General features: G+C 39.8%; 2 protein-coding genes across 3 annotated transcripts in view; one reads left to right on the top strand and one right to left on the bottom strand.

The window, feature by feature from the left end:
- Window positions 1-2,769: 2,769 nt before the first annotated feature.
- On the bottom strand, window positions 2,770-15,662 carry LOC139447423 (ankyrin repeat and KH domain-containing protein 1-like). Its single transcript, XM_071228761.1, has 4 exons — window positions 15,611-15,662; window positions 12,663-13,265; window positions 9,037-9,346; window positions 2,770-5,634 (listed from the first exon to the last, which is right to left on the bottom strand). The coding sequence occupies exons 2-4, from the start codon at window positions 13,224-13,226 to the stop codon at window positions 5,168-5,170; spliced, it is 1,341 nt and encodes a 446-aa protein (XP_071084862.1). The 5' UTR covers window positions 13,227-13,265; window positions 15,611-15,662; the 3' UTR covers window positions 2,770-5,167.
- A 461-nt stretch (window positions 15,663-16,123) lies between these two features.
- The window catches only part of LOC139447629 (ras-related protein Rab6), a 52,762-nt gene continuing 41,620 nt past the window's right edge, over window positions 16,124-27,265 (top strand). For both annotated transcript variants that reach the window (XM_071229040.1, XM_071229039.1), the window contains exons 1-2: window positions 16,124-16,321; window positions 23,213-23,271. In XM_071229040.1, coding sequence (XP_071085141.1) covers window positions 16,252-16,321; window positions 23,213-23,271 — 129 coding nt within the window. In that variant the 5' untranslated portion in view covers window positions 16,124-16,251. The remainder of the gene's footprint in view (window positions 16,322-23,212; window positions 23,272-27,265) is intronic.

The following is a 27,265-nucleotide window of genomic DNA, read 5'->3' as shown; positions in this document are numbered from 1 at the left end:
TTAATTTACGGCGTCTTTTGACCACCACGATAATAATACTGTGTGGTCCAAGTCAGGACCAGAAGTTTATCCCGAAATCCAAAGTGTCTCACCTCACCTTCTCCAAGTGTTACCCTATAAAAGTGACTAGGTAGCGCTGACATCCTATTCCCATTCCTAACACACCTTGACATTTAAGAAAGTGGTCAAATGTAACAAATGTTATATTTGGGATAACAATTTCTTAGTAAAGTACTGATGCTAGTACTATTTTGGATAGAGTCCCATCCGGGACTCAAACCCACACTGCCTCATTCACCTAATCGCCATCACACAAAGTCAGCGATCTAACCCACTCAGCCACCAAGACTTCCACAAAAATGAAAGTCTGACAACTGGTAGTCTAGATCACGTACTTTGTGTACCCCTCGGAGTGTAAATTGGCACAGCTTCCATTGCCGAAAGTTATGAACACACATTGCCATTAGAAAGTGGTCAAATGTAACAAATGTTATATTTGGGATAACACTTTTTTTTGTAAAGTATAGATTCTAGTACTATATTGGGTTCAGTCCCATCCGGGATCCGGGAATAGAATCTGTATTTTACTAAGAAAGTGTTATCCAAAATATAACATTGGTTACATCCTATTCCCAATCATAGGATCTGACAATGACTGCAGCACTTGTTGGCGACTCTTTGGAAAAGTGTTTAGGACGTCACACGGAGAAAGAAGGCAAAGTGACGAGATCTCTTTCGGGAGCCAAGGTGACTGACGTTCCCAATCTCCCCTGTGACATTGAGAGGTTTAAGGTAGGAGACGTCTTCATGTCATATTTTATTAACAGTTAATGGAAGTAACATTTTGCACATAATGAGGACAGTGAAAATTGAAACCGGTTTTCATTATCATTGTGGTGTCGTTATAAAAACATCTCCAAACATTTCCAAAAGAGACATCTGAAGTGAGCGTTATTTTAACATTGTTTTCAGTTCGTCATAGTCATCACATGGATCAATGACCTGGCCTAAATACCAAGGACGCCGGACAAGTCTTGGTTGACTTCGTCAAACCGCCCGGCATATTAGGGGAACGAAACCCACTGTATGTCAACTAATTTTTAGCATCATATCATCTCCTGCCATACACAATCCGATATTTGCATGTAAACTAGCGGCTCTTAAGGTGACTTCGCAAACGACCGTCACACATTGTCCAAAACGTTGTCAGTTAACATCATATTGTAATAGGTTCGTACGATTTGTTTCACTTGACCGCCGAGTCATCGAAAGTACTTATTGGGTGTAAATAACGTCTTAAATATTTGTTTGTACAGAGCTGTGATATTTCTTTCCGGAATCACCCGTGAGATTGGAACCGATGGCGCCGGGCCCTTCAAACCACGATGCCCCGAACAAGAAAGCCTACGCCCTAAACCTAGAACTAAAACATCTTTCTGTAGCGGATGGACCAACATACATAGGACATCCTGACTTCATGTCTTCCAGCACAGTGAGACAGGACTTCATCGTCCATGATGGGCTACATCTACGACCAGCAGGACAAAACAGCTGGCATCAGACCTGATCTGTGATCTTTCTGTGGTATGTCTTTTAGGATATAAGAATTATTGTTTCATAAATTTGTGTTTTCAAATATTTCAATATTTACTGTATAAATGCACCAGGTCATCTAGCGGCCACAAAATGTCTGAGTCCTGCGATGGAATTCGAGCCAGGGACATTCTGATCCGAGGTCCAAAGAGGTTAACCCCATCACAAGCTGACAAGGCAAGGATGTCTAAATACAGCGATCTGAGACACTGTAAAGTGGTATATAGGTAGATATAACACTAGTCTATAGAGGTAAACACATTTGATAAATCTGTGAGTGAAAAGTTGATCTCGACAGCCCGGTCCAAGTCGGGGCAAACACATGTGACAGATTTTCTTGAGAAAATACAATAAAAATACTTGACTTTTACCGACCAGTTTTCTTTAAAAGAGATGTACTGTGACATTATAAAGTGGTATATTATATGACATAGGTACAATAATAACTCATTTGATTATACATCTGTGAGGTTTAAGCTGAGTTTGACGGGCAAAGTCGGGCCGAACACAGACCAAACACTTCTGATGTTGAGAATGTAGAGGGAAAAGGGCTTCACTTTGAGCACCGCTTTTTCTTTAAATACCGCGATCTGAGACACTATAAAGTGGTATCTAGGTACATATAATACTAGTCTATAGATGTAAAGTAGTTTTAGTATCTTTAGAAGTGCTTTAACAGTTACTTCACTATATACACGTGTCGTGTCAACCCTTTGACATTCGCCAATATCCACTCCCAGAACGCATCATGTGTTGGGTTAACATGAATGAGTAAAGGTTTATTAGGGGGCCCAACAAATTTATTAATGAGTGAGTGAGTCTGGTTTAACGCCGCTTTTAACAGTATTCCAGTCATATCGCGGCGTGTCAGCTTAATGTGGGAGGAAAGCCCGAAGTGATTCACGTCTCAGACGAGCACGGGTATGGTGCTGACAAACCTAGAAACATAATCGGGGCGAACCGGGATTCGAACCCACAATCATAGGTTTCTGGCGTGCCTAAGGGACGCAACTCTGCACAGCGAATCGCCACCCGTGCCCCCATTTATTAATGAAAGAAAAGAGGTCAAAACACTGTCATTTCCTGCCCAGGACATCAGGCTAAGGTCGGTGAGAAACCTTCTCTTCAAAGAAAACACACAGTGAAGACACTGGCTTTTCTACGAGGACTCTCGGGTGGTAGTCATAATCATAAATTTATTACGTTGTTGGATATACATTTCGGTTTTCATTATGTCAGCCAAAAACCTTGGAGGTGTGTTTTATTATTTAGGTATACAAATGGAGCACTGTCACGTCTTGCTTGGAAAGGCCATCACCATTGAAGAGAAGGGACTTTGTGCATAGAATACAGACCACAACTGATGGACGAGAAATAATTGATCAGAAGACACAGAGTAAAGTATTACCCATTGAAAAGAACTTTTGGAGGATTTCAACAGATATTTGTCTTACTTTAGTCAACTTTGTGCATTCTGGATGAGATACATTGATATGGTCACTGGCATTATGCTTGGCTATGTCGAGAAGGTGACTGGGAAATACATGTCCTCCATTCGCCAAACGATTATTTTGTGTTTCTCCTACAAGATAAATTATGGAAGATACCTTACAGGATACTTTGGCGAAATGTCACAACTACTATATTTGCATCCAGATGACTATGGTCAATTTCAAGAGGGATGATTTGCTGTGCAGTTCGGAGAAAAGAACCTGGTAGAATCAATGTGGACCAAACAACAGACAAGGCTGTGACTCAGCGAGAGCTTTTGCAGGCCAGAGAAACAAAGATAGGGCTGGACGATACACCAGCTGTGAGATACTTATCATCATACCTTACTCATGATATGATATGAATGTGCTTTTTCAAAGACAGGATGGCCAAATACCTGCCACACTGAAGATTTACAGTTAGCAGCGATTCTAAGCACGACCATCTAAACTGACAAACTAAATTATGTGGCGATTGAATACTGCCAAGCCACTAAGCTAAGTTTTCGGGTCAGCTGAAGCCAAGCTCCTTCCCAGCGCATGACACCTTCGTTACACTCTCGGTAACATCGCTGCCACCAGATTGGGCGTGGCCATTACAAGAATCTTGAAATTTGCCCTCTAACCCCATATGTAATAACGTTTATACTTTTGTTTATGTATTTGAGAATGCAATCATAGTGAATTTTGCAAATGTTTACAACTGACCATGTTTTCCAGATGAATTTACTTTGTTGTTTGTATCATCAGATTGGTTCGAGATTGCAGACTAACGGAAAATCAACCAACTTCTCCCTTACATTCTTACTATATCAATAACATGATAGTTTTAAACATAACGGTGATTCGGTTGTGAGTTCAACTCCAAGCATGGTTGTAGCCCCTATTCACAGTGGGGAGTTTTGACTGATGGCAGCGATAGTATAGAGAGCTCGGCGAAAGGGCTATCGCTGTGAGGAACTTGAGCTGAAGCAATAGAAGGGAGATAACTCTATACCAACTGAGTTGATAATATTCGATATTCAGTCGAGTGTGTGCCAGTGTCAATTTTGGCACAATGGGTGAAGATATTTATGTTTTAACTTATAATTAGTGTTTGTTTGGTGTATCAGTTATTAAAGCAAACAATTAAGTTAAGAATCACTAACTTAGTGTGTGTGACAGTGATCGATACTTGTATTAGGAAGCAAAAGATTGTAATCCACTGATTCACCAGTGTATCGTCCCACCTAGAAACCATCTGCATTAAAGTTGCTCAAGACACCTACCTCCGTTTCAGTCTAACTTGTTTCAATTGAAACAGGGAAAATTCAATTTTTGAAAAATTCCTAGATAGCAGAAGGCACCACTTCAGCCCAGGTGCCAGGTTTGGATGAAAAGTCTTTCACAGTTTTCAAGTTGTGCTCCAGAAACGAAATCCACCACCCTTTTTCAGATAACCGTATTCGACGTAATAAGCGCCCAGGGCACTCTTAAAATTAGAAATAGGGGGCTCTTATTAGAATATTATTTTGGTGGAAAAAAACAGAGTTGAAAGATAAATTTCGTGGTTTATGCTGACGGTCTGAACTGTTTATATAGGACAGATAAATTCTTCCAGAATTTAATTGCCCAATTAAGGGTGCATATAACAGACGAGTGCGTATTATACACGAATAAATAAGTCTTGTGTACATTGATCAATCTGAAGGGGTGCTAATTGGGATTGGTCACTTGCCAATATATTAGCAAATATCGCGGTGGCCGCTTATTACGTCGAATACGGTAAGTCCATATTCCATGGAAATTGAGACGCCAAAATGAAGGCAAGTAGCAAAAGGCACCATTGCAGGATCTGTTTTGTATATCTGCCAATTTTTGTTTTAAAAAAATCGAACAGGTTTCGAGCTCCGGAAACGAAAGATTACGGACAGATGGACAGACAGACAGACAGACGAGGTGACATCTCTATGCCCTGCATTATATAAATGGACAAATAAAACAAAACAAAAAAACTTGTCAGGACTTTGTCTACTCAATGTCCCTTTCATTACTGTTTTCCAAGGAGACAAAAAAAACTTTAATCAACCACGGTTAATTGTGACCTATGACGAGAAGTCATCCTGAATATCTAACAGATCTGCTAGGGCAATCATCCCACGGACACGGGCAGGGATAGGCAGCTTCTTCACAGCAGATTTAATGTTTCTACCCAACAAAGTCCGACACGAAAATAACACCAAATTAAGCAGAGAATCTGGACAAGATGCCTTGGACTGAAGCCACTCTAACATGTCAGGATTCTGTTGAAGCGTTCTTGGCAACAGAGCCTTGTCAAACAGATACGGTTTGCGGTATTTCCCATATCCAGCAGAAATGAGAATCTTGGCAGTATCAAAATGTCCTTCCATTATCGCCAACTCGAAAGGATCGACCGTGTACTCCTTGTCCTCCCGCCGTTTGTAGATCAGACCGGGGATATCGCTGCGTACATTCCATTCCAGGAGAGTCTTCAAAGACAGGATGTCGTTCCTGCTAGTGGATATCAGTAGGCTGGATATCCCCATCACAGCTGAAAAACACAAACTTTACCAGATTATTCCACCATAAACCGACATATTGCAAACTCTAGCTCTGTGATCATAATTACTTGATAAAGAATCTGATGAGCTATTGGCCGTTTTGAGAAACACCACACTGGTGAAGTTGTCCAAAAAAGAGTGAGTATGGTTTTATACCGTATGCCCATTGTCTAAAAGTCACTTTACAATGTGTGAAGCCGTGATATTGCTGAAATATTGCTAAAAGCGGCGTAAAACCATACTCACTCACTCACGCACTAAAAGTCACTTCTTAGAAGTAGGCGGATGACACAAGTAGACACAATTTAAGGATAACAAACTTCTTTATTGTATTCGGTATAGATCATCATTCTATTGTCAAGCAAGACTAAATAGCATTGCCAGCCTAATCCTGGTCAGAACAATCTGAGCATGGTACATAATTATACTGTTATAGATGGTTGGTGAAAGAGTAACAGGCACAACAATTGACATTGAGTGAGTGAGTGAGTTTGGTTTTATGCCGCTTTTAGCAAAATTCCAGCAATATCACGGCAGGGGATACCAGAAATGGGCTTCACACATTGTACCTATGTCGGGATTCGAACCCGGGTCTTCGGCATGACGAACGATCGCTTTAACCACTAGGCTATCCGACCGCCCCGACATACATGAAAGAGAATGAGTGGGTCCGTGTTCTCACTGTTACACCAGGACCCTGAGATCACACAAATATTTCACTGAATTTGTAAGCCAAACATATCACATTAACCGACTGGTCATTTCTTATAAGGGGTGATTCGATGAACTGTATCATATTTTTCTCTCTCTCTCTCTCTCCCTCTCTCCCTCCCTACCTACCTACCTACCTACACAGAGGCTAGTTTGGATCTGATAGTGTCATTTTTACGCAACTAGATTAATAATAGGCAAAAAATGTGAGGCAGATAATTTGGAACCACTTCACATTACATCCCCAGTGTCAATCAAATACAGAGAAAATTTGCACAGACTGCTTAAAACTTAAGGGCAACAAATTGCTTTTGAAAGTATTGAATATGTATCAGAAATGATTTTCATTGGTCTACTGTAGTGGCACTAGTCACAAGGTTTGCATGATTGTATCATGTTCCAGAATGCACTCCTTCAGCAACCAATGCTTGCCGTAAAAGGCTACGATGCTTGTGGTAAGAGGTGACTAACGGGATCGGGTGGTCAGGCTCGCTGACTTGGTTGATGCATGTCATCGATCCCAATTGCGTGGATCAATGCTCAGGATATCAATCACTGGATTGTCTGGTCCAGACTTGATTATTTACAGACCACCGTCATATAGCTGGAATATTGCTGAGTGCCGCGTTAAACAACAAACAACCATCCAACCAACCAACAACCAACCACAGAATGCACTCGAACACTGCTCCAGCCTGTTGGTCTAGCAATCTCAGTGTCTGGTGCCATATCATTGTCAAATCTTATTTAAACACCATGAGTTGTTTACAGAATCAATAGTAAAGGCTATTTATATTTCAATAACATCATCACAGACTTACACATGTGCTATGTACTAGGGCTGTTACGATTCACTTGCGTATTCAGTGAATTGAACTGTATCCATTCATGAATTGAATTCGTTATTCGCGCAACTAGAATCGAATATTTATGAACATGCAATCGTGCATTTACATAAAAATACCCACAAGAACATATTATATACATAGATTTCTTAAAAAACAACACTCTTCTACTATTTAATTTGACAGGGTTGTGGTCACTGGTCATTGTTGTATATAAGCAGATACTAGCCCCTGGATAAGTGCAGTATATAAATGTATAATATATTAATAATTAACAAACCATGTCAAATATTTTGCTGTTATTACTTCACTGAACATAACAAATATTACATCAACTGCTGACTTGTTATTGTATTTGTGAATTAATATTCATATTCGTTACCCTATATTCGTGATACGTATCGTATTCGCCTCATTGTGTATTCGTTGCAGTCCTACTATGTACTCTGACAATGGACCAAGTTCCAAAACTACATGCCGCACTGCTCCAAAAAAATTTCAGATTATCTCCCTTCGCATAATATGAATAACATCTAAACTTATATTCAAATAATATATATAAATAATGTTCTATATTCTTTTTGTTTAAAAAATAACTGAATACCATATATATTGATTATTGTTCAGATTTGTAATTTTCTTATTAAAAAAATAAAATCATTTTTCATGAAAACCGTTTTCACACAAATATTTTGGGATTCCGCTTACTTGCTGCATATGGGTATATGGTTTCAGTCAAAGGAGCCAAAAAGGTGTAAAAGAATCAAATCCCCTAGTCAACTTAATGTCTATTTTGTGTTTTGTCTGTTCGTTGTTTAACAGCACTAGGGGCGGTCAGGTAGCTTAGTGGTTAGAGCGTTGGATCGTCATGCCGAAGAACCGGGTTCAATTCCCTAACATGGGTACATGTGTGAAGCCAATTTCTGGTGTCCACCGCTGTGATATTGCTGGAATATTGCTAAAAGCTAAAACCATACTCACTCACTTAACAGCGCTGTTGTTTATTCTTGCAAAATGACGGCAGTCTGTAAGTAACAGTATCTGGAGCATCTTGTGATTCACACCATGAGCATCGATCTATACACTTGGAAACAATGACATGCATCAACCAAGTCAGCGAGCCAGACAACCCATCCGCGGTTACAATATTCAATGCCTCTCTAATTCTTCAAAAAGTTTAATGGTGGACATGGGGAGGACATTTCCAAATTTAATGCATTAGTCAGAAAAAATGTCCTATGCAATTCCATGTGTTGACTTGTACTATATGTTCCGGGTTTTTTTCAGGGGAATGATTGACTTGCCTTTGCATGTCTTTTTAATGGGTGCCACAGGTGGGACAGGATACACTCACGTTTTCTCGAACACCTGGTATCATCACTATTTGATAGTGACTCATAAACACATGCTTATTATAGGAATGGAATCATACAGTAGACTTTTAGGAGAGATTTCTCATGACTATGAAAAGGGTTTTCTCACTCTTCTATATTCTTATTGCAATAGGGGGCACGGGTGGCCCAGTCGTCTAAGGCGCCGCGATTTGCTGTGCAGAGTTGCATCCCTTTGGCACGCCAGAAACCTATGATTCTGGGTTCGATTCCCGGTTCACCCCGATTATGTTTCTAAGTTTGTCAGCACCATACCCATGCTCGTGGGTTTCACCGAAGTGGTAAACGTCTAAGACCTGCATCACTTCGGGCTTTCCTCCCACATTAAGCTGACACTCCGTGATATAACTGGAATAATGTTAAAAGCGGCGCTAAACCAAACTCACTCACTCTTACTGCAATAAGCAGTGTTTCATTAACCCGGATCTTCACAGGGGTAACTTACATGTAAGATTGGCATCGGCACCATTGGTTAGAAAGAGTCGAAGCAGTGGCTCAGCTCTCAGATTTGCAGCAGTCATCATAGGATTGCAATACTCGCATGTGTTGAGGTTCAGGTCGATTCCAGCTTGTACCATCATCACAACGATCGTCATGACGTCGTCCGGAATGAAAGACACGCCCTGCACATTTTTAACGTGTTCATACATCATGTTGGTGAGTGCCGTGCGGCCTGCGCCATCAAGGGAGTTCGTGTCAGCTCCCGCCTCAAGCAACATCTCTACCACCTTGATGTTCCGCTTCACTGCAGCATTCTGGGAACAAAGGGAAGTTCTTTATATATGAAGGATGTTTGGGATATTTCAAGCCTAGGAATAATTTATTAATAAGGTTGTCATACAATACATCAAGGATGATCTTTAATATGTTATTTATTTATGCAGGAATGCAGGTCAGAGCTGTGACTGGAGGGATCATTCATTGATGTATGCATGCAATGTTTTCAAAAGGGGCTAAGAATGGAGGGATCATTCATTGATGTATGCATGCAATGTTTTCAAAAGGGGCTTAGAATGGAGGGATGATTCGCTGACTTATGCATGCATGTGTGGATGTGATATTTTCAAAAGATGTTGGGTTGAAGGGATCGTTCATTGACTTAAATGTATGCCTGCAATGGTTTCAAAAGGGTCGTAGGAATCATTCATTGATTAAACTACAAGAAACTTGACTTATAACAAATCAACAGAGAAAACATGTAGTGAATACGGTGAAAGTTTACCAACCTCAAAAACACACTTCCATGGACTTCATTAATGCATCAGGCATGCACCTCTGCAGTTGAAACAAACACTAGGCGTGTAACCATGACTACACACAGGGTACACACACACTACTAGATGAGTGATGAGGGTTGATAAGCAATGGAGCTTCTATGTATCTGCAAAGCAAAACATGCAACCAATTATCAAACATGCTTTCAAGAATTCATATTAGTAAGACCCTTGACCCTAAAATATATACAGCATACATACAGCCAATTGACCGGATGTTTGTTATAGGCGTGTTCGTCATTAAACACAGTTTACTGTAATAGTTTTCAGAAAGGTCGAGACCCGTGAAGATCCGGGGTAGAATAGGTCTACAGCAACCCATGCTTGCCATAAAAAGCAAGTGTGTATGTCATAGAAGGCGACTAACGGGATTGGGCAAGCAACCCAAGCGACTATGCTTGTCATAAGAGGTGACTAACAGGATTGGTTGACTTGGTTGATGCATGTCATCGATCCGAATTGTGTGGGTCAATGCTCATGATATCAATCACTGGATTGTCTGGTCCAGATTTGATTATTTACAGACCGCCATCATATAGCTGGAATATTGCTTAGTGCGGCGTTAAACAACAAACAAACAAACAAACAAACAAAGATCTAAGCAACTTATGGATAACTGAATAGAAAGTACATGCATCATTGTTTATGATATGCTGTATTAAAGTTCCCAGTATGTTGATTAGTTTTAGTTTTTCTTCAACCCTGAAATGCATGACATTTGTCAGAAAGTTTACTGCAATAATGCCTACATGCTGGTCCATCAGAAGAGGATGTGGTTAGACCCAGTTCCAGGAAAGACAGTGTTCAGTTCAGTAGGTAACGGAGCTAAACGCATGGTAGTCAAAATCTTGGTGCAAGATGGAAAACAGGGAATGAATCATTGAATGCAAAACAATATTATTCCTCCTGTTTTAAGCCGTGTTAATACCTTGCATCAAAAATTTCTTGTATTGTTCATAAATCAAAAATTCACTTTCATATAAACACAAAATACCACCCCTGTGTTTTTGTTGGGACAGAATTTTGCATTTATCTGCTGCAAAATTCGTCAAATACACTGCTGAAGTTTAACACGTGAGTCGAAAGCTGGTTTTAAATGTGTAAACGGATATGTGTTTCATTTTTGAGTGACTCTTGTATTATTGCTTACCAAGATGCGTGTCAGCATGTCTACACTAATGATCTCCATGTTCACATCAGAAAGCTATTCTAGCCATGGGGGGGCACGGGTGGCCCAGTCGTCAAAGGCATCGTGATTTGCTGTGCAGAGTTGCGTCCCTTGGGCACGCCAGAAACCTATGATCGTGGGTTCGAATCCCGGTTCTCCCCGATTATGTTTCTAGGTTTGTCAGTAGCATACCCGTGCTCGTGGGTTTCACCGAAGTGGTAAACATCTGAGACCTGCATCACTTCGGGCTTTCCTCCCCCATTAAGCTGACACGCTGTGATATAACTGGAATACTGTTAAAAGCAGCGTTAAACCCAACTCACTCACGCACTCTAGCCATGGATAGTTTATCATAAAGATGCCTGCCACAAGTCAAACAACGAAAGAAATATGATATTCACTACTACTAAGCTTAAAAGTTTGCAGAACTATGTGCAGAATTTCCAAAATCTAGTTGCAGGGTTTACAAAAATTAACTGCAGAATTTTGATATTTTGGATGCAAATACAACAGGGACTGTTAAACAAATGCATGCATACAAGCTGTGTGAGTACAAACAAAAGAACAAAAACACTTGACGGGTCATCAAGGTCACTGACCTCATACCACTAACCACACTATCTAGTTGTCATAGAAGCATGAACTCTCTGTTTAGGGCATTTCGTCACAGAAAACAAAATGGTGGTCAATCAAGATTCAATATACGACTAGCTACTGAAAACAATAAAATCTGCAAATCCTCAGTGTATGTCAACCAAGTGAAAGTCGTTAACTACGACTTACAAAATGATATTCCAGATTTTGAGGGGTTGGCAGATCCGCTCGACTGATCTGCATCGGTTGACTGGCTGTCGTCACGCTTTCGATTCTTGTCTGTGGTTACGTATTGTAACTCGTAACTCGTAACAGCCACTGGTGGCGCTATGATCGAGCTAAAAAATTCCATGTTGTTTACAAACTGGATGTTGATTTCATTACACGATTTTGATTGGACTATGCATAGACTCGTTAGCCCAGTCAAAATATGATAGAAATTTCAGCCTAGTTCAGCAAGGGTGGAAACTGGACTTTTACAGTCGGTTACCTCCCTTGCCTTGGAAGGCGTCCCCGAGAGACAAAATGCAAAAGTACTTTAACAGTTATCATAACATGTCAATTCTTTTATGCCCCTCCCAAATATGTGTATTATTTTTTATGACCCATCCCCAACCCCCCTCACCAGAGACTGTCATATTTCAGGCTGACCTTCCCCCGATTCTGTCTTGATATCCCTGATATCGTGTATTCCAAACTGTATGTTCATTGCAGCAATGAACAAAGTCTATTGACGTTTCTGTTCATTTAAGGGGCGGTCGGGTGGCCTAGTGGTTAAAGCGTTCGCTCATCATGCCGAAGACCCGGGTTCAATTCCCGACATGGGTACAATGTGTGAAGCCCACTTCTGGTGTCCCCCGCTGTGATGTTGCTGGAATATTTCTAAAAGCAGCGTAAAACATACTCACTCACTCACTCTGTTCATTTAATCATATCTTAAATCTCATTTCCTTCATTTAGATTTGAAATATACCTTACAAATGTAAAATACTCTTAATTTAGCCCATCAGCCATTTTTAACATGACTCCACATACCTGCAAAGCAGTTCTTTTACACCTCCTGTCACGTATGTTCAAGTCCGCTCCTGCTTCAATCAAAACATGGACAGTTTCGGAACAGTCTTCCAAGTCTCGCTCACAGATGGCTCTGCTCAAGGCCGTGTTCCCATCCATCATCTGCCGATCCACATTGGCTCCATACTTCACCAACACCCTGATGCCTTCAACATAACCGATCTCAGCTGCCGAGTGCAAGGCTGACTTCCCATAACTGTCTGAATCGTCCACAATTTCGCGATTCTTCATCAACAACAGTTCTGCTACATCAGCATGTCGGGAAGCAACTGAATACATCAGCGGCGACTGTCCCCATTTGTCTCGCACGAACATCGAGGCCTTGTTGTCAATCAGTAGCTTCACACATTCGTATCTTCCCTTCTCACAGGCTACGTGCAGAAGCGACTTCGTGCTGATGTTCTGGTCATCAAAATAAAACTCATCTAAATTTCTACCTTCATCAATTAGCCCCTGGAGTTTCACCAGGTCATTCTCCTCCACAACATAGTACAGTCGAGAATCGGGCGCTTCAAACATCATCATGAAAGATTTTCAAAACCAAGCATCCTTTTCATTTGTGGTCTGCAAAGTAGAACAAACATTTGAAGTAGGGCTGGGTAACTTGAGTACCAGGGTTGGGTGGGTACTGAGTAGGACCCGGGTACCCACAGGACTACCCGGACCCGTGGTTGTCACATGATATATTGTTTAATGACCTAAAACTCACTATAGCTCGGTGGTTATAACTATAATTCGCTAATGTTCGCATTTCTTTCTGACGATGTACACAGTTCTTTTGACTTGTAAATGTTTTAGTAAATATAAAGCTTCAGTCAACTTCAGTGAACGCATGATCAGATCGTTTGATACATGAATCTAAATACTTCTGGCCAGGGCTGCGGTAAAACAATTCCCAATCAGACATTTTGCTCCCAACTCTGAGACCTGAAGTGGGTACCCGAGTAGGGACTCGTCCCAGCCCTAATTTAAAGGATTATTATTTTTCATCAAAGCCCCATTCCACGAATCGATCTTAGCGCTAAAGTGATCGTAAATCCAATACTTTCATATAACCTTTCGATAGCCATAGTGCTAAGAATGCCATGTTGAACAGTGGCCTAGTGAGCCGTTGTACAAAGTGATCTTAGCGTTAATGTGATCGTAACTCCAATAATACCTTAACATAGACATACGACAGTCGTAGCGCTAAGGTTGTTTTTGTACAACGGCACCCTATCCCACAGAGCGATCTTAGTGCTAAGCCGCTGTATGTCTGTGTAGCGGCCATAAAATTTCCGAGTCCCGTGATGGGATTCGAACCACAGACCTGATCCGAGGTCGGACGCCTTGTCCACATGACCAAAGAGGATAACCCCGTCAGCAACCTGACAAGGCAAGAATGTCATTTGTGGGACGACTCCACGCCCTGCTACATATTCGTTAAAGTATTAGAGTTACGATCATCTTAGCATTAAGAACACCAGGACAATTTTGTGTAAACATGGTAAAAATTATTACAAACCAAGTTTCAAAAGAGAAATCTTACTCAAGTATTGCAAAAGAAGCAAATAATAGAAAAAAAATAGAAGAAATCATTCACAGAGATTTTAAGCAAAAGTTTGATTTGTTCGAACACTTTTATTTTTTTTATTAGATTGACACAATTGTCAAAACAAAGTGAACCAAGCAAAACACAGGCTTATAAGTTCTATTTATTGTATCATGGAGACAATTTTCCAAGGAAGTATAATAATGCAAAATCTTGACAAACATAAAATGACAGAGAAGCACACCAAAGGGTGCTAGGGACGTATTTTACCCCAGGTCACCCTTGACAAAATTTAGAATTGGAACTGACATTTGCTTCAGCCAGTGTGCAGGTCTAGATCAATCCCTATATGTACTGTAATAGTAATAGTCAACATGTTATGCAGTTGCCATGGTAACACTTCAATATTCATAATGAATAGTTAAGTGATTTGGTCTTTCAATGTGCTTTCTAGAGGTGAACTATACGGTGGGGTTGCGATATGATATGTATCCCGATACTATGGGTGCAATATGATTTGTATCCCGATTGAGGGTAATAATTGATTGGTCAGGCTACAGGAGTAAACATATTACACATAGGGAGCTAACTTTCATTGAGAAATATGGTTTATGGTTAAAAATAACAAAAGCATTTACAATGTTGTGGGTTTCAATTGTAAAAAAATTATCTGGTGGTCTTCATGTGCAAAGCAATTTCAATATAAAATAAAATTACAACATTGTAGCTATTACTTTAAAAAGATTATTTATGAAAAAATAATTATAACTTAACCATTTAATGTATCAATGTCAACAGTATCATGTATACACCACAGTGATTGTGTCAACTTTATACCCCATATCCTTGAAAACAATAACAAATGTTTCAGGAAGTCATTGCTGTGAAAACATATTACGAGTTTTGTTTTCATAATATGTTTGTTTTCTACTTTTATATCACATAAATATTTAAACTGAAATGTACAATATTTTTATTCCGGATTCTGAATGTAGATCTACCACATGCAAATTATAATTTGTTTTATCTTTTGGTTAAACAGTAAAACATATACGCTTTATGACAGTATGTGAACTTGCATCAAAAGGTAGGTATCCTACAAAATCTCTTGACCCGACGTGTATATTGATATTTTCATGGTCCTGTCTGTCCAGGAACCAAAATAATATTCCAAGACGAACATTATCAAGGGTAAGTAGACCCAAGGCTTCATCTTGGGGGCATTTGCCATTCTGTGAAACGCTTGACAGCTAGCTACTTTTGGATCTACCATAACAGTCATTAAGATTTCAACTAGTCACATTTTGACGCGTTCGATACAACCATGAATATTGCAATAAATTAACCCACAACGCAGTATAAACCCTACGAGGAATACCTGTTGTCAGTCCCTGCATTCCTCACAAATATTCCCTAGCAGACAGCCGAAAATAATGGACCAATCAAGTGCAAGCAAGTGCACTACTTCCGCCTGTATGCGCAGGTGCGCGATGATATTCACACACTTTCTTTACAACTAATTAGATTAGTATTATTTATGAAAATACATTTCGTATGAACCCGTGAATGATATCAAATTGCAGTCTTCTTTAATTGTTAAAAACATATAATTAGTTTGGAATCCTCATTTCATTTAGTTTTCATCACTAAAATAGATATTCAAATATATTGCGTGTCAGGCATCGGGAGCTTACAACAAGCAACATATTTATTTGAATGAACACTGAATTTATATATGATGCATGTTTGTTGGAAAAGAAGTTTTGCGCTCAGATTTGTCTCACCGGAAAGTTTAAATGCAACCGAAGTCTGTATTTTACTCGATAGATAGCCATAACATTACTTAGTGATTGAAGGAGTTGTTAGGTTACATATATCCGGCAGAAACTGAAATCGAGGCTCCGAACGTGGCGACGGGTTTACGGTATATTGGTGTATATCGGTATTTCTTTCACACAGGTGTCTCCCCACCATAAACGATTAATTTTTCTCATCTTTGTCAAACTTGGGGAGGAAAAGATGAGTTCCTCAGGCGAATTTGGTAATCCCCTTCGGAAATTCAAGCTAGTTTTCCTCGGTGAACAGAGTGGTAAGTCTTGGCATCGCCTGAATCACGTCACTGGTTATAACACGTAAAAAAATCATGATCTTGATAATTTATTTCTACCACACAGTCATATAATATTATTGTTTTAGTAACATCTAGATACCAGGTTAAATGTGGCAAGCAAATAAGGTTGGTGAAAGACGGTTAATCAGTAGACATTGCTCTATAAAATGGCTAACTTCGTTCAATATTTAGCATGTTTGATCCGCCTGTGAATTAGCAATAAATAGCCCCTCCCTTTTTCGTTTATTTCATGTCGATGCATTGTATGTCTATATTAGTTTTGGATCTGTTTGTATACTATTGATACATATGTATATCAGTGTTTCATTGTTTCATTCCTACTGTAAGATTTGTCAAACGAGGTAGGATATGTTAGACACAGCATAACATATTTTGACAGCTTGTTATTGCCGTGTCACCCCGTTTCTCTCGCTCAGCATGAATCATTGTCAAAATTTAGGTACACACCTCATATGATCTATATTTGTGCAACCATCACATACAATTATCAATGCCAATCTTAACTCAGACATTTTAATGTACCTGAATATTCATGATCAATGAAAGTTTACCATGACTACTGAATCAGGTCAACCAGTACTCAAGTGTCCAGGAATTTTATGCATTTAGTGGCCTCGATAGCCTGCTGGGTCAGATTAACTTGCGCCTGTATACATGTCAAACATTTAATCTAAGACTGCATGTATGAAGTATTTCTTTTAACATGTTTAAACGAATTGTTGCAAAGCTAGCATTGACCTGATCATGATGATATTAACTATACTCACACACATTGAAAAAGGTTTTGTAATATTGATCAAAATGGCCTTAAAATCAAATCCAGTTGTCAGTGTATTGAGGCATGAGATAATCAAACACAATGTTTTCGTACTGTTTGTAGTTGTATTGACTTTTATTATAAACTATTCATTATTCATGTTCAATGTGTCCCTACTAACAAGAGGTTGTTATCAGCCTGTTTGTGTTTATCTCACATGACTTTTTACCTGGTATTATACAATCCGATGTGGCTGATATCAAATCAAGATGACTCGCCATATTGACTAAAATGCTGTTCTAACTGACTGAAGCCAATCCACTCATAATGCACATATATATACCAGGTAAGCAGTACGGTAATGTGAACTCCAGCAGTGATTACGCCGGGTTATTGCAAAGTTTGTAAATATTACACTTGATTCACAAATATGTTCAAGTTAAACTGGTTCAAGACAGATTGATTTGTGCATGTAATTTGAAAGGTAACTGGCATTAAAATCTTTATAGGTAGCCTTTAGCTAGAGACAAGTAGAGTTTGATAGCCTTCTTGCTAACAGGTATAGTGGACACCTTCATGCTCAAACACGCCTGGTCTGTGGTATTGTGTCTGAAATACAGAGGAAGTGTGACTTAGGTTACTGAAAAAAGCAGCACAAGCGCAGATCGATCATGACATGTTATGATTTGGGTATCCGTGAGACAGTGCAACCCTGTTTTAATTTATAATAATTTTCAACCCGATTTCCTTTCATCCTAGAGTTTTTTTCAACATTTTCAAAGCTGTAATGTAACATAACAAACTTCATACTTATGAAAGGATTGTTGAGGTCTCACACAATTGAAATAAATTGTTTTATGTCATTAGGATTTTAACTGAAAATATCATACTTTTTACACACAAGCCAGAATGAACTAATGGTTATTTAAATTTTCTCAGAGTGGTAGAATTGCAAAAGATTTGTGAATTTATATTTTTTTGTAGTAGAACGTATTACTAATCATGGTGCAGTCATGGTATTATCAAAGATCAATCTTTGTCCCTAAAAACCCATTGGCACATTTATTGTCCATAATCAAGTTTTTAGATGTAAATATTTTTTTTTATGTAAATAAATGTATATTTCAAATGTTCACATGGTTCAAGCATTTCTTAATTCTGACACAAATACACTTATCACTAATTCGCAGGCAATGAGACAGTTCAGGAATAATATATGTATATTGTCATCAGGTTCTGAACTACAGTGTTTGTAAACAATTATGTTTGATCGATTTTGAAAGTGCTCTGGATGCATGTTGATGAAGTTGTAAAAGATTTCTCAACACTAAATGTGCTTTAATTGTACAAAGTATCAAGGAACTATTTGTGGGACATATTTATTGTGTATCAGTTCAGAATGTTTTATCAATATTCTCCACGACCCATGCTTGGGTCAATATTGCCTATGGCAGTGAATTGTCCGACTGTGTGAGCATGGTGAGGCACATGGACTTGTAGCAATATCTTGGAACACTTTGATTTCAGAATGTTCAATGACTGGCTCCTGTCACAGTCAAATCAGGTTTTGACGAATGTGTTGACCAGTAGAACAATGCCAATTTAAAATGAGATTTGTGGCCAATTATTCGGACCAGATGGGTATCTGTGGTTGGAGGACTGTTTGATTTTCATTAAGATGGGAAAATGATGTTCAGCCTTCTTTTTCATGTGCCTGACTAACGGGATCGGGTGGTCAGACTCGCTGACTTGGTTGATGCATGTCATCGATCCCAACTGCGTTGATCGATGCTCGTGTTGTCAATCACTGGATTGTCTGGTCCAGGCTCGATTATTTACAGACTGCCGTGATATAGCTGGAATATTGCTGAGAGTGGCATTAAACAACAAACAGACAAAAAATCTTCATGTCTAGTTCTTACCATGCTTACTGTGTTTATTTTTTTATCTTTACAAGTCACTTTTTCCTAATCAACAACAGTAAATATATTTGTATTCTAATAACTTGTTGGAATGTTAGTATATGTTGATACTGCTATCAGTTTATCAGTACAGTAATCTACGGTTATAACGAACACAAAAGGACCACTAATTTTAGTTTGTAATAACTATAGTTCGCTGTAAGTATATATGCAGGGTATATACAAATGGTCGGGACTAAAAGTAAGTTAGTTATATTTTTCAGTTCGTGATAAGCGTGTTCGTTTTAAACATAGTTTACTGTATTGTGCTTTGGATTTTATAACAAAGGATATACCCCGTATGATACACTGACTCTCATTAAAATCAGATCTTAGTTGTAAACAAAGAGGGGCGGTCGGGTAGCCTAGTGGTTAAAGCGTTCGCTCGTCACGCCGAAGACCCGGGTTCGAATCCCGACATGGGTACATTGTGTGAAGCCCATTTCTGGTGTCCCTGCTGTGATATTGCTGGAATATTGCTAAAAGCGGCGTACAACCATACTCACTCACTGACATGAATCTTGTGAGCCTCTTAGCAGCCTGAGCCTAAAACTTTTGAGTCTACTAATTTGAACTTGGGTCTTAGATCTCTTTTCTTGTACATTTACTGTTACCATATGGTATATTATTAGCATCTGATGGCTGTTTTTGTCATCTGTTGTTTATAAACAGTCCTGAAGTCCCTGTCTCAATGAGGCTACCAATGGTCACATGTGAAACTTGTTGTAATGCACAGAAATATACTTGTCTATTGGATGCGCATGATGAGAGGTGAAATGGGGTTTAACATCACGTCCAAGATTTTTGCACTTATATAACGAAGTGCGTGCGTGCGTGTGTGCGTGCGTGCGTGCCTGTACTAGTCCAGACTGATTCCGATTTTTAGTGCTAGCTCACTGAGATACCATGCTGCAGTTTAACATGAATACCCCACTCAGGCACAGTACATTTCCAATTTGAAGAGCGCCTGGGCGCTTATTACATTGAATATGGTAATAAATCTTTAATAAATGTATGTTAAATTCTTTCTGTCAGTGAATTATTTATAGAGAATCAATATTCACAAATTTGTATCAAGATTAAACATTTATCGATTCATCGATATCACAATATTCTGATAACATCTCTAATACTCAGCTAAATCTTTGCCACAGCACTGACAGTCCATCAGTGGAGAATTTTGCATGTAATACTCTCACTGTTGGGCTTAATGACAAGCTATAAATAATGTGTGGAATTTCTGAAGCCATTTCTGATTCAATGACCATGGGCATGATGGAGAAATGTGAAAGCCCAAATTTGAATAGTGAAGTTGAGACGGAGTCTGGTTGGCCATCAGGGACGTCAACTGCCTGACAGGGCTGTCCCAGGGGCTGCTTGGTGGGGGCCATTATTGATGACATTTTCAGGATGCAACAGTAGCCTGTTCGATGAGGGGCACCAGACAGGCAGCCAATTAGCATGCAGTGACTCTTTATCATGGAGTTCCTTCCCTGATGTAGATGTGACATGTCATATATTGTGGAAACGAGCCACTTAAGGAGGAAATTGGAGTTAAGAATTCAGTGAAATATGTGAACCTCAGTGGGTCAATTGTAGGCATTGTAAGAAGTGACTGTAATAGACTCAGTCATATAACTGATACCATGTCAGCATGCCCTGGAGGTGTGGGACGTTATGCATTATATCGACCACTCGTTTGTCTGGCACATATTTCAGTTAATCAAGTGAATGACATGCTGCAGTCTCATGAAAATCAGATCTTAGTTGTAAACAAAGAGGGGCGGTCGGGGAGCCTACTGGTTAAAGGGTTCGGTCGTCATGCAGAAGACCCGGGTTCGATTCCCGACATGGGTACAATGTGTGAAGCCCATTTCTGGTGTCCCCAGCCGTGATATTGCTGGAATATTGCTGAAAGCGGCGTAAAACCATACTCACTCACTCACTGACTCTAAACAAAGATGTGAGGACATACCATTAGGGGTCATGTCAGAACGACCCTTCAAACGACCAATCAGAGCAGCTCTTACCAGATCATGAAAGTGATAGTCGGAATGCCATTTTTAAATACAGGGTATTCCGAACAATAGTTACGGGCTTAACAACTGAATCTGTACAAACTAGACCATCTATTAGCCATTCCAGAATGTTCTTTTGTTCATGTTTCAAATTTTTCATCGCAAATTTGTCAAATTGTTTCAAAGTGTAGTTGCCAATTTGAAAATTAGTGCCATAAAGAACGAGAAAGCTGCCTTTTAATTGGCTAATGTCAACATCTTGTCAGTCATTCCATTGGTCGGTCAAAGCTCGCACAAGATCAGTCTGATGTGACCCGTAATAGGATGTCCTCAGAACTTTGTTTAGCGGTAGCGAGAACTAAGATCTGTTTTTAATGAGATTGTGCCATGCTATGTAATGTAATTTTGCTTACTGTAGTGTGAAATGGAAACAAGGATCACTCAGAATAATGGAATACAATGTAGTAGTGCTGGGTATAGGCTGACTTTCCTATTGGATTTGTTCACAATATTGATTCATGTATTGCAATACATACCACAATGTGTTCTTTCATCTCTACTTTGTTATGAACCTGAATGAAAGACAACCCATAGTTCAGACTTCCTTCACATGTTTTTGACATCATCATTGCCGTCCTCCACACGATATAGATGTCTGGTCACACATGATATATAACAGGATAAATAACTTGATAAAAGAAGCTGGCAGCGTTAGAAATTGGCACTAGTCCTGTAGTCCTTACCAAACTGCCCAATAGTAAAGGTATCCTAAGGACAAGTAGAAATTGGCCCATTTTAAGGGTTTTGCTATATGTTATCGTTATAAGGACTAGTGGACAAAAACTGTTAGTTTCTAACCCTGGACTGCTGCCGTGAATAGTTTTTACATTCTAGCTACTGGTAAGTCGTGGATACGCAGCTATTGGGTCACACCATGACTGATTCTAGTAGAGAACTGGTGCTACAATAGTGGTTGGCTTATCCCATTGTTTCGACCAGTGCATTGGATAGGGGTGAAACAATACAATACAATAAGTTCATTATACAATACATATCATGATACATCGGTCGTGAGACTGCCTCCGTGCTCTTGTGGTAGAGCATCCGCCCAGAGAGCGAAAGGTACGGGGTTCGATCCGTGACCGCGTCATACCAAAAGACGTTAATAGATAGTTGTTACCCTGTCTGGCGCTCAGCATTAAGGGGCTTAAACAAGCACTGGCTGGCTCAGAGTTAGTATACTGTGTCTGAGTGGGGTATTCATGTTAAACTGCGGCATGGTATCTCAGTGAGCTAGCACTATAAATCTGCATCAGTCCAGACTAGTACAAGCAGCCACACAAACACACACGTACATGCACGTCGCTGTATAACTGCAATAATCTTGGACGCGAGGTCAAACCATTTGGCCTCATTTCACCTCACATAGGTCGTGATATGATACATATCGCTATACACATATTTACATGCAATCATGTGGAAACATGTTCGTTGCGGCTATTTTTTAGTGGTGAACTTGAAACGCTAATTACAACACATTTGTGATACTAGACTGACAAAAAACACCGGGGTCATTAGACAAGTAGTGAGTATTAGTAAGTGTATTGTCTTGTATTGATACAGAAAAAAGCATACCGTATTCGACGTAATAAGCGCACTGGGCGCTCTTAAAATTAGAAATAGGGGGCTCTGATTTGAATATTATTTTGGTGAAAAAAAACAGAGTTAAAAGATAAATTTTGTGGTTTATGCTGACAGCCTGAAATGTTTATGTACGACAGATATATTTTTCCAGAATTTAATTCCCCAGTGCGTATTATACGCAAATGAATAAAAGTCGGAAGGGGTGCTAATTGGGACTTTTCACTAGCCAATATATTAGCAAATATCGCCTTTGGTGCTTATTAGAGCGGGGCGCTTATTACGCTGAGTACGGTATCATGTATTGTATTGTCACATGTAATTGTAAACTCGCAGTCCACCAATGTTTTGTTTCACCCTTAGAATTGGATAGATGCCATAAGGCATGGTGTATACGTTAAGTATGAGATGAGGTGTTTTCTAGCTAAAACATGTTGTTATTGATATTTTTAACGTTTCCTTTATTTTTCAGTGGGAAAGACGTCACTTATCACAAGGTTCATGTATGACAGTTTTGACAACACATATCAGGTAAGAGTTGTGATCGATGAATATGAGGAAATATCACCCACTGAATAAATGTAGATATGTGACACATTGAGTCGTGATGTTTGAATCCTTAAGTCACAGCTAAGACACATCTGGTAGAATAATAATGTCATGTGTTGCAATAACAGTTGAGTATTTATGTTGTTCTCTTGTGAAGTCATAAGTGGAAGTTATTGTTTGTCTTGAAATGTATACAACAAACCACAACCCAGGTCTCATATCTCAGAGGGGGCGGTGGGGTGGCCTGGTAGTTAAAGCGTGCCCTCGTCACACCAAGGACCCAGGTTCGATTCCCGACATGGGTACAATGTGTGAAGCCCATTCTAGTGTCCCCTGTCGTGATATAGCTGGAATAATGCTTAAACCATACTCATATCGCAGGACCCCTGTAGTGATATGCTGTTAGAGCGTACCAGGGCAATTGTGTTCTGTTGGCCGAAGGCACTGCAGAGTCATTTCTCTTACTGAGCAGTGATTTCGTTAATCTTTGGCTTGATTTCAACCTTTGGTCAGCGTCATGGGGTTCCTGAAGTGGGCAGCATCTGTGACCTGCATCACTTCAGGCTTTCCTGACCCATGAAGATCCGGGGTAGAATGGGTCTTCAGCAACCCATGCGTGTTTTAAAAGGCAACTATGCTTGTCGTAAGAGGCGACTAACGGGATCGGGTGGTCAGGCTTGCTGACTTTGTAGATGCATGTCATCGTATCCCGATTGTGTAGATCGATGCTCATGGTGTCAATGACTGGATTGTCTGGTCTAGATTTGATTATTTTACAGACCGCTGTCATGTTGCTGAAATATTGCTGAGTGCGGTGTAAACAACAAACAAACAAACAACATCATGATTTCCTCCTACAAAACAGGCTGACACATTGTCATGAAGCTGAAATGCTGTATACGGAAGCTTTGAATCCAACTGACTCGCTCCCTGCCCTACTAGCTATTTAAAGAACTATAATTATCGTAGGTTGGCATCGTATTCCAATTGGATTGATGCTTATGATGTCAATCACTGGATTGTCTTGTCCTGACTCAATTATTTACAGACTGCTGTCATATAGCTGGAATATTGCTGAGTGCGACGTTAAACAATAAACAGTTACACAAAGATACACAAATATCGTGATTTGATACCTCAGATAGACCGGTCAGAATCAAGTTATTTCCAAATTTATGGTAGAATTTACAATCTGTGGAAAGATTTCAAGTGTCTGTGTATGTATACTTGTTACCCCTGCAGTTTGTAGTTAAACATTCTCGGAAAGTACATGTGAAGCTTTTGGGGCACTGAGTTTCAAAGTGTGAATCATGCCAGCACAAAGACTCCACTTTCTTACATGGGTCCATCACACCGAAGCCCTGGGTTCAATTGCCCACATCGGTAAAATGTGTGAAGCCACGATATTGCTGGAATATTGATGAACGTGGAAAGTCCAGTTGTTCTTGTCATTGCCCAAGTCATCTAACACACCACTATTCACAGTTGCGTCCCTTGGGCACGTCAGAAATCCACGATTGTGTGTTCCGGGTTCACCCCGATTATGTTTCAAGGTTGTCAGCATCAAACCCGTGCTTGTGGGTTTCATGGAAGTGGTGAACGTCTGAGACCTGCATCACTTGGGGCTTATCCTCCCACATTAAGCTGATGTCCTATTATATAACCTGAGTACTGTTTAACATGTTTAATGTGGCGTTAAACCAACTCAATCACTCAATCCTATTTTTCGATAAGTTATGGCTTCAATTTTGGCATATGTAAATAAATTATTGTGCTTACAACTTAGTACAAGGACAACAAATAGTAAGATCCTTTCCTTCAAAACCTGTGTGGTGTGAGTCGTCCGTTTGCCTACAGCATGATTCCAAATGAATGTGCAGAGTTGTATCCCTTAGATGTGACAGGATCTGCTGAGCATAGGTTCAGTTCACTTATGATGCTAAGCCTGTCAGCTCAAGACAGGTGCTGATGGGTTAAATATGAAGGGGGAAATATCAATGACTTTAATCACTTCAGGTTTCCGCAGACTGGCATGCCGTGTTAACTTAAATACTGTCCATAGCTTGATGAAATATGGCTCACAATGGACAAATGGCATAACACCAGCGTTAGAAATTGGCACTAGTCCATGCCAAACTGCCCAATAGTTAAGGTATCCTAAGGACTAGTAGAAATTTGCCTTTTTCAAGGGTTTTGCTATATGTTATCATTATAAGGACTAGTGGGTTAAAACTGTTAGTTTCTATTGCTGATAACACCCCATTCCCTGAAAGAAAGTGACAATATTTGTATAGTAAATATAGCAGCCTGTTAGAGACTAACCCATTGATCCGAAACCTTTCTTCAAAAACCTCAGGCATTGCTTGAAAATGACTTGTCTTCATCACAGCTCATCTTTCCATTGATTGATTTTCCTGTGTTGGATCGTAGCCCTGCGCACTGGTTGGGCATATCGGCATTGACCGAAGGTGCCATTTTGAAACTGCACTGCTAGTGTTATTGAGCAATTGGTCTACAAACTACGTCTGTGACAGTAACACTTGTGTCACGGCTTAGGCTATTTGAAATAGACACGTGTCAAGAGGCCTCTGGAAAGACTATTTTCAGCTTGCATTAGATAAAGTGTTTTTTTGAACACAATGATTTCGGGAAGTTTCATTTTCGTTCAAAAAGAGCAAGTTGGTCGATATTTTTTTGTCAGCTTGAAAAATGTGTTTGGCTTCGAGCATCCTGTGCACTTCAGTCTGGGTAAGGTTTTATAGATTTGTTTTATTAGATCTGGCGTAGCTATTGATGAATTCTTTTGAAAGTGTCAGTGAGGAATAGCTTATGTAAAAAATGATGGAATTAAAAGTTTTAGTATATCTTTAACATACACTGGGATACTTTGCTGGGATGGAAGTCAGGTAATCAACAAAGACCCATCTGAATAATTCATTGTAAGTGATCAGATCGAAGCACTAAAACTTGCCTTAGCCACTCTGCCCTCAGCCATTCTGTTGGAAAATCTCTGCCATTAGATTTCAACCTGTTTGCCCTGATCCTTCGAGGAGGAATAGTGTTTGGAAGTTGGGAAGGGGGTGGGGGATGAAATTAACTGCTTTAGTATTTGAATCTGGGACCCCTAAAGTTTCATCTTTTGACATTTTAGCATTAGCGTTACAGGGTTTCAGATCAGTTCACTTTCAAGGACATTGACTGATTGTCATCCAATGTGTCCAAAAGACATGGTTTCTATTTTGGGTAATGATACAGGATATTATCCAGTCAAAAGTACATGAAATCACGACCGTGTAGGAGTCACATACGCATGAGGAGTCTCAGGGATTATGATCCGGGGTAGAATCGGTCTTAGAAACCCATGCTTGTCGTAAAAGGCGACAAATGGGATCGGGTGGTCAGGCTCGCTGACTTGGTTGATGCACTGTCATCGATCTCAATTGCGTTGATTGATGCTCATGATATCAATCACTGGATTGTCTGGTCCAGACTCGAGGATTTACAAACCGCCGTCATATAGCTGGAATATTGCTGAGTGCGGCGTTACATAACAAACCAACCAACCTCAGGGGTTATGGCAAGGACCTTGTAAATTTTTTTTCGAATTCCAGTCCAGTCCCCTTGCTTCAATTATGATTGCTATATGCTACCCTTGATACGGATGGCTATCGATATTGATCATAGAGATCGATCATCACTTACTAAATATGGATCAATTATCAAGTATTGGAGAAGGAAGAAAATATACAAGAAAGTCCTGAAAGAAATCAACAGATTTCAGGCCACTGGTGAGCAGTGAGACATTTTCAGGGTTAGAACTTGACAAGCCTGCTAGCCCAGTGTTAATACACATTTCCCCATTCCCCAGAGTTTTAACATTACCAAGGGCATATTAGTTCTAACCCTGCATTTATGCATAGATCACTTTGTGGACACGACTATGCTTGTCGTCAGAGGGTACTAACAGGATAGGGTG

This window comes from Haliotis cracherodii, unplaced genomic scaffold, assembly GCF_022045235.1.
Source record: "Haliotis cracherodii isolate W230 unplaced genomic scaffold, xgHalCrac1.p SCAF_7, whole genome shotgun sequence".
Lineage (NCBI taxonomy): Eukaryota > Metazoa > Mollusca > Gastropoda > Lepetellida > Haliotidae > Haliotis > Haliotis cracherodii.
Note: the sequence above shows the minus strand (reverse complement) of the source record. Positions and strands in the feature narration are given on the sequence as shown.